At 39.0% G+C, this 14,684-nt stretch overlaps 1 protein-coding gene across 1 annotated transcript in view; it reads left to right on the top strand.

The window, feature by feature from the left end:
* Window positions 1–14,684, top strand: part of ADGRG2 (adhesion G protein-coupled receptor G2) — a 126,007-nt gene that overhangs the window by 76,035 nt on the left and 35,288 nt on the right. The window contains exons 6-7 of the mRNA XM_055121535.1: window positions 10,351–10,392; window positions 12,764–12,817. Coding sequence (XP_054977510.1) covers window positions 10,351–10,392; window positions 12,764–12,817 — 96 coding nt within the window. The remainder of the gene's footprint in view (window positions 1–10,350; window positions 10,393–12,763; window positions 12,818–14,684) is intronic.

The raw sequence follows: 14,684 nt of genomic DNA, 5'->3' as shown, positions 1-14,684 counted from the left end.
TCCAAAGGAAAAACTGAAAATTCCGAGTGTTTTTCCTTTCTTTGTTTATGAATCTTTTTAACAATGGAAATGTTTTGTCTCCTAAGAGTGGCATGGAGCTCAAATAAATGACTCACTGCAAATGACGACCACCTCTTTGTAATAAATGGGAAGTGCGTTAGGAGAGTGCCCAAGAGAAACAGAGGTTGAGACTCAGGGAAAATATAAGGTCAATGGGACGCTCTATGCCGGACTGAGAGATGTGGAGCATTGTAATAAGAGACAGAGTGTTAGTCACTGTGCAATCAGGCCCCCAGAAGGAAGGATCCGCCCAGAACAAAAAAGCAAACCATAATGAAGAGTTTGAGCTTTTCTTCCGCAGAGTTCCTCTCTTCATCCTTGTACATCTCTGCTGGGAGGTTTGTAGGCTCCATTATGGGCAAGCCAAACCTGACAGGGCTACTCTCGATGCATGCAGGGCATACTCGCGCCCTGATCTACATCTTGGTCGCACTTCACCTCTTGATTCGGAGTCCATGCTTGTCAAACCTCTCTACCCAGAGATGACCAGTTGTGTGGGCTTCCCAAGAAATTTCCTTCTCTGCTCTGGCTCTTCTATCACCCTTGGATTGTCCATTTCTTTTGTTCTCAAAAAAAAGAAAAACAAACAAACAAACAAATAACAAAAACAAGAGGTGAAGCTCAAACCAACTCCCTTCCTGTGTCTTTTTCACTCTGGTCAAAGGATGTAGCAGTGAAGAAGTTTGGCACTATTGTTGGCTGTGGTCAGTCACTGGGAAAATTGTAAAAAAAAAAACCAGTATTGACCTCTGTTGTCCTTCAGTGTCACTCTCCATCCCTATTTCCCGGTATTCAACTCTTGCCCAGCATCTCTGTGTCGTTCCCTGCCTTGGCTACATTCCCACCCCACACCGCCTCAGACGTTGGTAAGTGTCATTATTAGAGATGCCCCCATTGCACGTTAATTCTTCCCAGGGATTTCCATATGGCCTAGTAATAAAAATTCTTTATTATCCGAGCAGAGGAATCCAGCCAGTTACAATCAATTCACACTAAGGTGTGAGTGACTGATTGCTTTCTAGCATTCCAACAGTACTTCAACAAGCTTTCAGTTTTAAAAATGGACTCTCCTTTCCTTCATTATCACTGCTGTTTTGGTGATGACTAGGGTTTACCCACAAGAGGGCACTGGGCTGCTCATGCACATTCTGGGTATAATGTACCCTCGGATTCACATACATGCTTGCTAGGGCTCACACTTCTTAGTACTTGCACATCTTTTGGTTGCCGCGCTTGCGGGGGATCACCCCCATTTATTGTGCTGAGCAAAGCCAGAAATCACTGTGGCAGTGGGGATTGCAGACAGTAAAGGTGCCAGGACCATGTTTGATGCACGTAGAGTTGATTGAACTCTTAATCTTACCCTTGTAAGCCATGAAGCTACTCCTTCAAGCACTAAAGAAATTTGATTTCTTACTGGGGTCAGAATGCTAGTAGAGTGGGTAGGGTGCATTGCATGCAGTTGACCAGGGTTCAGTCCCCAGCACCCTATAGGGTCCCCTGAGCCCCAAGAGAAGTGACCCCTGAGCACAGAGGCAGGAGTAAGCCTCGAGAACCACTAGGTGTAGCACCAAAAGAACAACGATAGAAAAAATTAAATTCTTGCCTACTCAACACACTTCTCGATTGGTAGAATATTTTGAGTGGCATGAGGAATCTGCCAAAGGCCAGAGACAGAGAAGGTGGCAATTCCAATTAAATCAGTTTTACTCCCCGCTCTACCTGCACTGCCTCTTGGGCTGCAGGGACCTGGAGCGCTCATTCCTTCCTGCATTCCAGCAGAACTGCATTCAAGTGATTCCAGAACAGGATTGTAGCCTGCCACCACTGAGGAAGACGGGCTCCTGGAAGAGGCCGAGGCCGGGTAGATGTCACAGTAACTTTTTAGTCCTCTTATTCTTTCCTTGTATGGCTAGAAACACCATAGAAACAACCATTTCCTTGTAATTTAAAAAAAAAGAAAAGTGAAATGTCGCAGATAACATGTCAGGTGGGTGCGAATTTGGGGAAAGGACCTGCAAGGGGCTGCAGAGGGAAGTGTCAGTTGGTTCCAGAGCCTGCCTTGGTGGGGTGGCTGTCTGTTGTGTCTTCGGGGCAGCCCTCCTGCGCTGAGCACGTCCTGGCTGCTCTGCCCTTTGGGGTGCACACCACAGAGTTGCGCCTTTCCCGCACACAGCAGCCTGGTGTGTGCGCGCAACAAAACTACAACAGTGAGTGGTAGGTGTGTGGCTGTCCCGGCAAGTGTTTGTGCAAGCACTGGCAACCAAAGGTGTGTGAGAATTGCGACAAGAGCGCAAAAGCCAATGGGTGAGAAATGGAAATGGCAGGGGGAATCCCAAGCCCGGGTCAGGAGGTCCCGGGATGAACCTGTGAGTCTCAGCCAAGGGCCCAAGGATGTGATGCTACACAAGCCCCGAGGTGCTGGGAATACCCAGGCCACCGAAGCGATGCTGCAGCTTCCACAGCCACACCCACAGGTACTTGGGGACCATGAAGTGCTGGATCTAGTATCTGGGCAATCGGCCGGCATGCACTCAAACCCTGACCCTGAAAAGGAGAATTTTCAATATACATAAATAAAAATAAATTGGTTCACGTTTTCAGTAGTTCACTTGGAAAATCAAAATTTGTGGACTCTCTTAAAAAATAGCCACACATGTATGCAAAAGTTAAGCCAAAGTGGGCCTGGAGTGATAGCACAGTGGGTAGGGTGCTTGCCTTGCACATAGCTGACCCTAGTTAGATCCCCAGCACCTCATATGGCCTCCCAAGCCCCACCAGGAATGATTCCTGTGTGCAGAGCCAGGAATAGGCCCTTAGCACAGCCTGGTGTGACCCCAAAACAAAAACAGGTTAACCTAAAGACGTTAGTGCAGTGCTATTTATCACTGTATCACTGTCATCCTGTTGCTCATCGATTTGCTCAAGCGGGCACCAGTAACATCTCCGTTGTGAGACTTGCTGTTACTGTTTTTGGCATATCAAATATGCCACAGGTAACTTGTCAGGTTCTGCTGTGCAGGCGAGATGCTCTCGGTTGCTTGCCGGGCTCTATGACAGGGACAGAGGAATCGAACCTGGGTCGGCCGCGTGCAAGGCAAATGCCCTACCCACTGTGCTATCGCACCAGCCCGTGCTATTTATAACAATGAAAAATTCAACATACCTAGGTGTCCATTAAAAGAAAATTTAATATATAAATGAATGGTTTGCCCAATCAATGACATGCTGTGTACTCATCACAAATGGTGTTGTAGAAGATTGTTTCATGATTGAGAGAATAATGTTCAGAATATGCTGTCATGAGAAAAATCAGGCTATAAGTAGTTTATGTCACAGGATCTTTTTTATCATACATATAAATACATGAATTTGTAAATAGGCATATGTATTCAGAAACATGGAACTAGACATACACAAAGAAAGGAATCATGCCACAGGGTTAATGAAATTTATCTCTGGGTGGTAAAATTATAGGCGGCGTTTTTAGTTTTCTTCTTTTTGCTGATTGGTCATTTCTGAAGTTTCTTCAGTAATGTGTATTGTTTTCCATTGAGAAAAAGTGAAATTTCTTTCAGGGAATTTCTTTCAAGGAGCAACCACCCCAGGTAAATAACCCAGAGCTCTTTCAACTAGGTCAGCCACTCTAGAGATGGCTGATCTAATTGAAAGCCACATAAGATAAGAAAGATGTGGCTTAATATGTTTTAAATCTCCTCATTGGTGGAACAAGAAGCATAGTTCATAGAAGTTTAACTCATGCTGTGTATACATTTACTCTTACAAATCTGAAAGAATACTAGTCCACCACTGAAGTTGTCATAATTTTTTATTTTTAAAGTGCGAAACCATTATATTGCAAAAGATTCAGAGCACTGGCCACAGTTAGAAATAGAATTGTTTCATAATTGAAATGAAATACTGAATCGGCCATCGAAATAATAGCAAATTAACATACTGCCCTCTTTTGGTAGTTCGTTGCAACTGCTTTACCTTTCCCCGTTAATGATGTGATTCTACAATTCATGCATAAACGAAACTAATTTTAGAACACCTTTTTCCTCCACAGAACCCCCTCGTAATTCCAATGTGTTATCACCATCTGGTAAGACTGTTATTTCTGACTTTGGGGAATATCAGGAAACTATTTTTAAAAGTTCTGCATGTAATATTCGACATGTAGTTAAATACAGTAAAAGCATCCCCCCCCAGCATAATTAATGTCTGTTATTAGGCCTGCACATGAAAAGTCAGTAACAAACTTGGAAAAGAGCATAGGATAGTGACCCACCCACACTGTATTGTTTTGTACAGGAAGTAGATTGTGACTTTTCATTATAGTCACTGCTACGGCTCTCCAACGTTCGCTGTAGGATTCTAGTTCATAAGTCTCCAGAGGAATAGCAGGAGCACAAATGTGCCAAATGATCTTAGATTTAAGAGATGAGACATCCTCTTAAATAACTTCTCTCAGTACCCCACAGAATGTTTATTTTCCACTAGACTCTCACTGCCTTGAGCTCATGAGATTTCGAAGGCAAATAAATCAAAAAGAATTTGTAACCAGGACCCATCTTGGGCAGAACAGAACCTGCTAGGTGGAATAGCACCCCAGTGACAAAGTGGCCCAGCCCTGTCCCTAAGTAAGTGAGTCAACTCTTGAGTGACTGAGAAACTTGACTAACATCAGCCACAGGCAGAACATGACTTTTACTCTCTGACTTTTACTGCTCCAGCCTTTCTGATATACCATAGATTCCAGAACACTCTTTGGTAGACTGTGAGTCAACTCACATTCTATCCTCATTTGTGTGAAAATGGGCTTCTACCGTTATTAATTACATCAATCCTAAATTCATTGAAGATTAATAATCATAGCTATGTTTCTTGTACACACGCTGCCTTGCCTGAGAATCCTTAGACATCTTCTTCTGCTCCCAATCCTGTAGGAACAGGAATCACATATGGATCGCATAATCTTTTATGTAGGTGAGGAAAGTGAGAGTCAGAGCAGATAAAATTTACTCGTGTTCATACATTGTCTGGAGTCAGATGACTTGGCATGAACTTAACCATTACCATTACTATCTGTGTCTCTTTGAGCAAGTTCTTCACCTTTCTCCACCTCCTTTTCTTTATCTGTAAATTACGGAAAATAAGCCCAGTAATTATCCTGCTTTGTTGTGTAATTACAAAGATGATGAGAGATGACCCTTAATTAGTCATGATTATCGTTACAACTAAGTAAAAGTGCAAAACTTTAAAGCCAGGAATACAGGTCTCCAGAATCCAAGGTCTTTTACTGTGTCTAGGGCATAGTGAGCCAGTATGTTTTTGTCTTTTTTTTCTGCTACAATAGCTGTGAACAGACTTACTCATGGTAATGTCTTCATGAAATTCTGTTTGCTTGAAATGGAAAATGGGGCTTTGGGGCCACTCCCTGAACCCAGTCTTAGCCTGGGTCTGGGGAGCCTTGGGTCGAGGAGGTGAGCAAACTGGGAACAGATGGCTGACTGTATGATGCTCACAGTCCTCCTCTTTGAATGGCATTGCCATTCCTCAGAGTCATGAATTTAAAACCCACTTTGACCATGCAGTTTTGCTGCAAGAGCAAAAGATTCCGGATCCAAGCTTTGAATCTTATTTTTCAGGAGCTATCTTACTTCTCAAGAAGTATCATTGGTAATTGAAACAAAAAAAAATGACAAAATGTGGAAATAGTCATGTAGGACAGACAGGGTGAGTGTTTTAGCCAAGGCATGGATGGTTTAAAATTGATAGGCTAGTCCAGTGTCTTGAAGTCTCCTTCTACAAAACTCCTTTCATTGTAAAACATTTGGGCTTACTTTCCCTGTGTTTACTTGCAGGTGGAGTCACTGGGCCTTTTTAATACTTAATACTTAAACATGTAAAATCTGTGTAGTAGATTGATCTCTTAGCATAAATGGAGTTTTTGCATGGGAAATCTATAACTTGATTGATTTGGGTTGTCTTACTAGTATCCATATTCAGAAATGTCTTACCCAGGAATTGTGTTAGGCAGTATAATATTGAATAGTAGCAATATTTTTGCATGTTTTTTTAAAATCCTAAATTTACTGTGGGAAGAATTACCAAGCACCGTTATAGCTGAATGGAGCCAATGTGCCAATATATTCCATAACTGTAGTTGGACAAATTTTTCAAAGTGTAAAATTTGTTCTAGAACTCTCAGACTGAAAAATTATTGGCTGTCATATTTTGGTGTGATTCCTGAACCTATTTCTAGGCTATTCCTTAGGTAGGAGGAGGCTTTGTGAGTTCTGGATCTTCACCTATACTATGAGACAGTTGCAATCATTTTGTCTCTCCAAGTTCTCTCTACAATTCTCTGATCAAATGTAAACTCAGAATAATTGTGGTCTGCAGATTTAACACATGTTGGTCTGGTAGCATGTTTTCGACTTCTTTTCATAATTTTATCTCAAGATAGTCAATGAACACTTGTTTCAGAGAATTAATTAATTAGAAACGTTTCTTGTGTTTTCTTCTTTTGTCTCCTGCAGCTGAACTACCTTTTGGTTTTGTCCCCTACTCCAGTGGTATTCCAGGCAAGAAGCATTTAAACATTGATTTAGCCCAATTTGTTAAGTTTCTTATTTTATTCTATTTTATTCTGTTTTTCTCCCCTGGGGACAAAAAAGGTTGAAACTCCCAGGCAGTAAGGATTTTTCTTAAGTCAATGACAATTAATAACCTTTAATATGAATAGGTACCAATGAATGGTGCTGAAGCTTTCCATAATTCAGTTACAACAATAGCAAGCAAACAAAAAACTGCCTAGCCTAAAGAGTAACCTAAGCTTTCTGGTTCAGTAACAAAATTCCTTTTTATCCACAGCCCGCTAATGCAGCCCTCTTATTTCTGTGAGATAAGTTGATCACACTTCTTTTGCTTCTTTTTCAACACTACACAGCTCATTCTATATGCCAGATTGTTTAAATGGGAGAAGCATGCCCAATGACATCAGAAGCACGTACAGTGACATCAGTATGACGTGGCATGGGATGTGACAGTCCAGTGTTCAAAGACAGCCTTTTCACTAATGCTTTACTAATCAATATTTTCATTTCATCAAGAAATGAAAAAGTAGGCTTCTTTATTTGAGAGAAAAGGGCAAAGAACCAGACTATCTTCGGGGAAGGAAGGCGGACTGGGCGGAATAGTACATTCTGCTCCCTCTGGTGGTGGGTGACCTCTCTTTGGTCTTATGGCAGTCGCAACTCGCCACTTCACAGTCCCTTAGGAGAAATAAAATCTCACCATGTAGTTGGAGGTTAAGGAGCTAAACAATCTTAGATGCAGTTCATACTGATCAAAAACAGTTTCAGATCTGGGTCCAATGGGAAGGGCTAAATATTATTGTTTTTATTGTTTTTTATGTGCAATTACTTCTTGCAGTGAAAGAACATTTTCAAAACAGCTTTGGCTATAGATACCATTTATTTATTTTTTCTTTTTAAAAAAACTGTGGTAACCTTTTTGAAAGCAAAAGTTTTGCCCAAAATGCTAGAAGTTCGAGAATGCATTTCACAACAGAAATACCAGAGGTATCAATTTTATATTGGATTCTAAGTGAACTAAAACCAACACGAAATTTTCCTAATAGTTACTCGAATATAATGTTGAATGATTTCAAATTTACACGAGAATTACTTTAAGATGCTTTATTATGAGTGTCCTACTAGGTAAAAATGTGCTAAGTATGCACGGGGCTATGACAGTATTCCTGTGGAAGCATTATAGCCCTTAAGGCTTTTATTATAGTAGGAGTAAAAAAGGAACACACTATTCGACAACATAAATGGTTTTGTTTAAATCTGTTAATGATAGGACTGTTGCTATGTTTTAGGCACATAACTTGTGTGTTTGCTATGTGTCTAAAACTTTCCTTGAACTCGTGTTCGGGAAACTCATTTTGAATGAATAAACGCTTGCTCAGGCACTGTCTCTCGGGGCTGGAGATAATGGGTCGTGGAGATCGGGTGGGCAGTAAACACATTTAATAGTGCCAATTGGCTTTTACAAAGCTAACTTCTCTGGGATTTGGGGAAAAGTGAAGTGATTAAGGAACCTAGGAAGACACATGGATTTGTTAACTATGTAAATAGTTAGGCTAACTTTTGCTATCTCATTTCAGTTGCTGCTGAAAACATATTAGCTACTTTAAACAAAACAGGTAATATCAAGATATATATAAGTCTAATAACTTGGCTTTGATTCTTGAGTCTCTCACTTGTGTGGTCTACTGGGTTTAGTAAAGGTTATCTCTGTGCCCGCTTACTGTGCTTTCAACTGTTATTACGTATTTGGCTTTGACATTGAACTGTAAGTCTGGTGCCACCACACTCTTAAACTTCCAAGCTGTTATGGCGATGGGACTCCATTTAAATATAATTAATTATTTTTAAGTTATAATGGTAATAAATGTTGGCTCAAAGAAAGTGAAACATAATTAAAGAAAAAAAACCACCCCAACTCTCTTCCCCACCAAAACCAGCAAAAGCAATGTATAGAAAAAAAGAAAAAATATATAAGTAATCTTTAAACTTATGTTCCTAAGACTGCTGTTAATAATTTGGCATATTTCAATTCCGTATCATATATACATATCATATATATTTCCCCAAGTAGTCATAGTTTATATAGATTTTTATATGACCTCTTAGACTTTATATTATATATCATATTAAAAATATATTATATATTCTATAACTATTTTCTAACATTTCTTACTATTAATGATTCCATTGGGTGCCATATGTTGAACATTAAAGTTGTTTCTACTTTTTATAGAAATTATTGCAATGAACATCCTGTGCCAGCATCTTTGTATTCATCCCTCATTTTTATAGGATGCATTCTAGCAATGGACTTAATTGGTCAGCAGTATGAATATTTCAAAGCCCCTGATTTCTGCTGTCCTGATTTCTTCTAGAAAGGTTGGGCCTAGCAACCTTGCTGCCAGCACTTGCTAAGAATGTCTATGTCACTATACCTTCTGACAGCTGAGACTCTCTCATAAATTGTTAAATCTCTCTTAGTTCCTTAGATTATATATTGAGACTAATATTCCATATTGTATAATAACATAGCAAGTATTATATTATTTAATATTATATATTGGATAATCGGGTTTCTATGATTTATAATACTATTAAGGATGGGTTTCCATGCATACAATTCTAGCACCATAGCCATCTCCATTCCCCATTCTTGAGCATTTTCCCTACAAACACTTTTCATATGAAATCCAGATATTTATGTCACACTTGTGTTTTGTTTATTCTGGAAAAGAAAGTATCAGAGCAAACAATGTATTTAAAGAATTCATAATGATCATGCAAAATGCTACCAGCCTCTGTAATTACTATGGGTCAGTCACACACTGAAACAGAAACATACAATAATAAGATAATAAATCATGCAGTTAATTCCTAACTGCTACTCCAGGATCAGAGCTTGGATTTTTTTCCCCAGAAGTTGCCCATATACTTTTTTTTACAAATCTGTGTCTTGAACACACCCTCTTCTAATTGACCATCCTTGCAACAGTGATTTCTGAATCTGGTTTCCATTATCTGAGAAATGAGCCATGAGTTTTGTCTCCGAAGTGTGTTGGGAACATATTTATATTGTTTGCTTTTCAGAATGTGTTGATATTTGCCCATGGGTCATTGATTTTTAATCGTATCCTGCTGTGCTTGTTCTATGACTATAGTCAGAGAGTCTCAACCTCTCTAAGAATGATTTATCAAAAAATGATCTATCAATACATTGGAGATAGTAATATCTTACCCACCAAAGAAATAGCACTTTGTGGATTATAGACTAGCCATATCTTAGATCATATGTTTACTATTTACTTTTTATTCTGAAGCAATTCTCTTCATAGTTTATCACCTGAAGGATGACTTCATTCTAAATAGTTGAAATGAAAATTGACATTCATTTGTGTAGGAGCATCCTGGAGAAACTGAAGTAGAATTGCACAAGCAGTGGAGAGTGTGGTGCTTGTGAAGTAACAGGATACAAGCATGAGAGTCTGACCCCCAAACTTACTCTATGCTGATGTTGTATGATAGGCACATGCTTATTTGTTCTGCTGCCGAGTTCACTAATAATGTCTTAAGGTGTCAACAGTATGATTTTCTTAGTGCTTCACTAAAATGATACTCATGCCATATTGTTTTTTTTAAAGAAAAAAACAAGCAATTATTCTGCTCTAATATTTAAATTGCTTCTTTGCAGAAAAAGCTAAAATCACTATAGTAAAAACCTTCAATGCATCAGGTATGACTTATCAAATATATCAAGACTTTTATTTTTGTAACTAAAGTAAAGTTTAACAAATGACTGGTGTTTATGTTTTCTTTTTTTTCCGTTGCCTTTTGAAATAAAATATTTTCTTAATAAAAGATGCTTATAAACTGGGTACTTGAAGTTGTACTAAGTTTTGGGGCTCAGTAATAATGCTCAGACACAATCCTCACCTTCAAGTAACTTCTAGTCTTCGGGGAGGTAAAAGGTAAACAAATAGACATCAACAAGCACATGCAGGTAGAAGAAGGCAATGATAGCAAACCCACATGTTTCTGACATGGGTAAGAAATATGGAGATTACAGGGCTGATACTAATGAGTTTATTAACAGGAGACAATTACTGAAGGGAAGCATCTTACAGGAGTGAACCCCAAACTCTTTAAATCAAAAAAGGGATCGACTTTTAAGTACCCAGTGCAAAACTAAAGACACATGGCATGTTGAACAAAGCAGGGGTAGGTTGCTTCTGGTTTATTTGAAGCAGGAGTTGGAAAATGGTGGCCTATAGGCCAAATATGTCCCAATAAAGTTTTATCAGAACACTGCTATGCCCATTTAGTCACATACTGTGTATGACTACTTTTCCAGTACAACAAAAAGTCTAATTGAATAGTTGTTCTGAAGACTATATGACCCACAACTATTCCCTAGCAGACTTTTTGAGACATTTTTTCACTCATTATTTCAAGGATGAACTGTGGCCATATCTGAGGGGAAATTACCCATGAGGAGAATATCTCTAACAATAAGAAAGAAAATTCTTAAGATTGACTTAGCAGCAAAACATATATGTCACTGGAAATGAAGGTGCTGCTAAACGTAAATATGAGAGATGAAAATCTTAGTTGAACAATTGTCCAATGGTTGTAAAGAACATTTAAAGCATTAATATACACATCTATATACACTATAGTAGTTGTAAGTATTATATTTCTTATGACTTTTATCCAGAAGTAAATATATTTCAAATGAAATCCTTCTCTTTTGGGGTGGTCAGCATTGCTGTGGGACAGTATAGAAATCTACTTATAACTTTTGACATCTAAATTCAGTTTTCTCACGAATCAAAACTCTTCACTGTTGGTCTTGCATCAGTTATGTCATTCTGGAAGAAACCATAGCACGTGCTTAACTCAAATTACAAGTTAAATTTGTGTCCAAACTACTTCTCTTAGTGACAGATTAAGCATTCATAAGGTGCCATGGACATCTCGATCAAGAGTTGCATGCAAAGTTCTCACCAGGCCAGACATATCAAGGAGACCCAAAAATTCCTTAATACGACCTGAGAAACTTTATTACCAACAACTCCCCTCACATTTACTGTAACTTTTTTATACATCACCAAGAAGATATAATCACGGAGGGAAAGACACAGAGATATTTTCAAATCAAATGAGAAGTGCACTTCTTTCACCACAGGAACAGATGTTTCTCAGGATAACTTGTCTGAATTCCTTTGCTCTAATGTGGCTTATTTCATCCCCCATTTGTCTCTGACTTCTGTGTGGTCTGTTGTCTTAGTCACCATTCCATCTTGCCCTCACTGTGCCTTTTTTTTTCTTTTTGGGTCACACCCAGCGATGCACAGGGGTCAGTCCTGGCTCTGCACTCAGGAATTATTCCTGGTGGTGCTCGGGGGACCATCTGGGATGCTGGGATTCAAACCCAGGTTGTCTGCATGTGAGGCAAATGCCATACCCACTGTGCTATTGCTCCAGCCCCTCACTATGCCTTTTTATGACTGAAGATAACCCGCCACTAGATCGTAAGCTCATGAAGGGCAGGGTCTGTACCTGGACCCTCTCCCACCTCTAGAATATATCAGGTGGTTAGCAAATAAGTGTTTGAACTTTGTAGTTTTGCTCACATGAAATGATAGGATGACATGAATGTTATTTCTTATATACACTTGCTGAAAGAAGCAGGACCAGATTTAGAGTGTTCATGGACTACCCCACCCTGGAAAGGAAGGAAGATTTATGAGTCAGGGCAATTTTAGTTAAAGTCTCTATGCTCAGTTTGTATTCATGCTGTTTTATTTATGTTGGACAGAAGAGAGATTGATTGGGAATGGGCTGAAGAAAAAGTAGGGAGGGCTCGGGGATACACTTACAGACTAAAGAATAGTAAGGAATCAAGTTCCATATCTGACTAAGAAATGAAAGCTCTCTCTTCCCTTTAGTCTCTATGGAATTTATCCTGCCAGTTTTACCAGATTTGCAATATTTTGGGTACTTGCTCAGTTTGATGCCTAAATCTGAGAATTCTCTTGACAATGTAGTGTACGAGTCCAGGCATTACCATGCTTAACCAGCTGGGTTGTTTTTTTTCTTTTCAGGAGTCAAACCCCAGAGAAGAATCTGTAATTTGTCATCTACTTGCAATGACTCAGGTTAGTTCTTGTGTCCATTACATATTACTGGATAAGTTGGATCCGGTAATAGAGAAAGATGGTCTCTTCTTCGCCTGCTGAGTACGTGATATGTGCCTCTGATCTGTTTCTCTTACCTAGCTATTAAGCACCTTGAATGAAAACAAAAGCAAATTTTAGATCCAGCAGAATTATCTTCTAATTTCCTATTGAGGCGATGGATTAACTTCTTTAATATGAAAATATTGAAGCTCTACACCAAATTATTTTTCACTCTGACATTAAATCCATAACTAATACTCTTCAAGTTGATCCATGAATGTAATAATGAACTTAATCATTGTTGAAAGCTGCTTCTTATATACAAATCCCTCAAGCTTTTTCATAAGACTGTGAGCATTATAGCTTAAGGACAGGATGTTGTCTTGTTAAAATACAACAAGTGTCTTTACTAGAATGTGAAAATCTTGTTTGAATGGATGCTAATTCCAGTAGAGCGCCCATAGAATATTTTGCCTATGAAGACTGGCTACTATTTTTTTTTAAATTGAGGTGGAAATCTCTTGCGAACATGCTATTTTTGAAATGGGAATATTTTCCCTTCTCCCAGGGGCCAGAAGGAATGAAACAACGACTTTTCTCACATTGCTTTGGCTGTCTGGCCTCCCTTCCTTATTAAAACCAAGAAAAGTACATGTAAAAAACAGAAAAATATGGTGTGGCAGGTCAGAACTGTGCAGGAGAGGTCAGGGGGGAAAAGGAAGGGAACAAGATATTTGATAATATTCGAGTGTTTGCTGTGTTAATATAAAACTCTATTAATATAATTAGAGGGACATTTTCCCTTTTGTTCTGTTACTTCTAACATGTAAACAATTTATTTGACATAGGTACCAATTTCAAGTAAAATAAGTTCAGGTTGGATAGTTTAGAAGATTTTCTGGTAAAGCAATGTCACATAAACACTTTCTGTGTATGAATATGATGTTTGCTCATCTTAAGCTTTCTGCTGATATTAGGCGTCAGATTGAACATACAGAGAAATATTAGCTGGTTTTGATGAAAAGAAAAGAGAACCTTACTAAGGACATTTCTTTTTCAAATAATGCATATCGCTTTTCTTTCTTCCTTTCTCCTCTCTTGCTGTTCTCTTTACTGAATTCTCCATAGTTCCATTATTTTTGTGCTTCATCTATGTTTTAGACTGGTGACTAACGTCTAGTTTAGTGTTGTGTCTACATGATGTTTGATAACTGTTTGAAAATTGAACATTTAGTCAAAAAAACTGGTCATCTTGAATAACAGATGCCAGGAAGCTGGTTGGAGTAATGTTTTCCCCAACTAAGTGGCTGAATTGACCATTTGTTTTAGTGTCTGGTGAAAACAACCTCATCAGGGGACCAACTCGTTTGGCACCAGAAATTCCACAATCTCCTGCCAGAAACTAGAAACCTTCGCTTCTTACAGGTTCCAATCTGAGTTCATTAAAGGAAATGGAGGCCAGTGAAGAAGCTGGGAGCAGACCAGGCAGAGGCAGGATTAGGGTCAGAAGGTGGCAGTTTCCACTGTGTAGCTCAGAGTCAGTATGGGCTCAACAGAACTGAAGACTGAGCTTGGAGAATGGAGCGGTGAGGGGGCAAAACTGGGTGTTGAGAAGAACACATGCACACATGCGTGCATGCAGTAAATATTTTTTTAAGTTAAGAATTTTTTTTTAAAAAATATGGATTAGTTACTGAAGTTATCAAATGCCTTTTCTTTGAATACTTCTGTAAATTTTGTGAAGCCAGATAATTTCAGTTAGGAAATCAGTGAGAGGGAGAAGAGAGAAACACAGAGAGGGAAAGGAATTGGGTCTAGGAGATGACACCGGGGTTAAGGTATTATT

Source organism: Sorex araneus, chromosome X, assembly GCF_027595985.1.
Source record: "Sorex araneus isolate mSorAra2 chromosome X, mSorAra2.pri, whole genome shotgun sequence".
NCBI lineage: Eukaryota > Metazoa > Chordata > Mammalia > Eulipotyphla > Soricidae > Sorex > Sorex araneus.
Note: the sequence above shows the minus strand (reverse complement) of the source record. Positions and strands in the feature narration are given on the sequence as shown.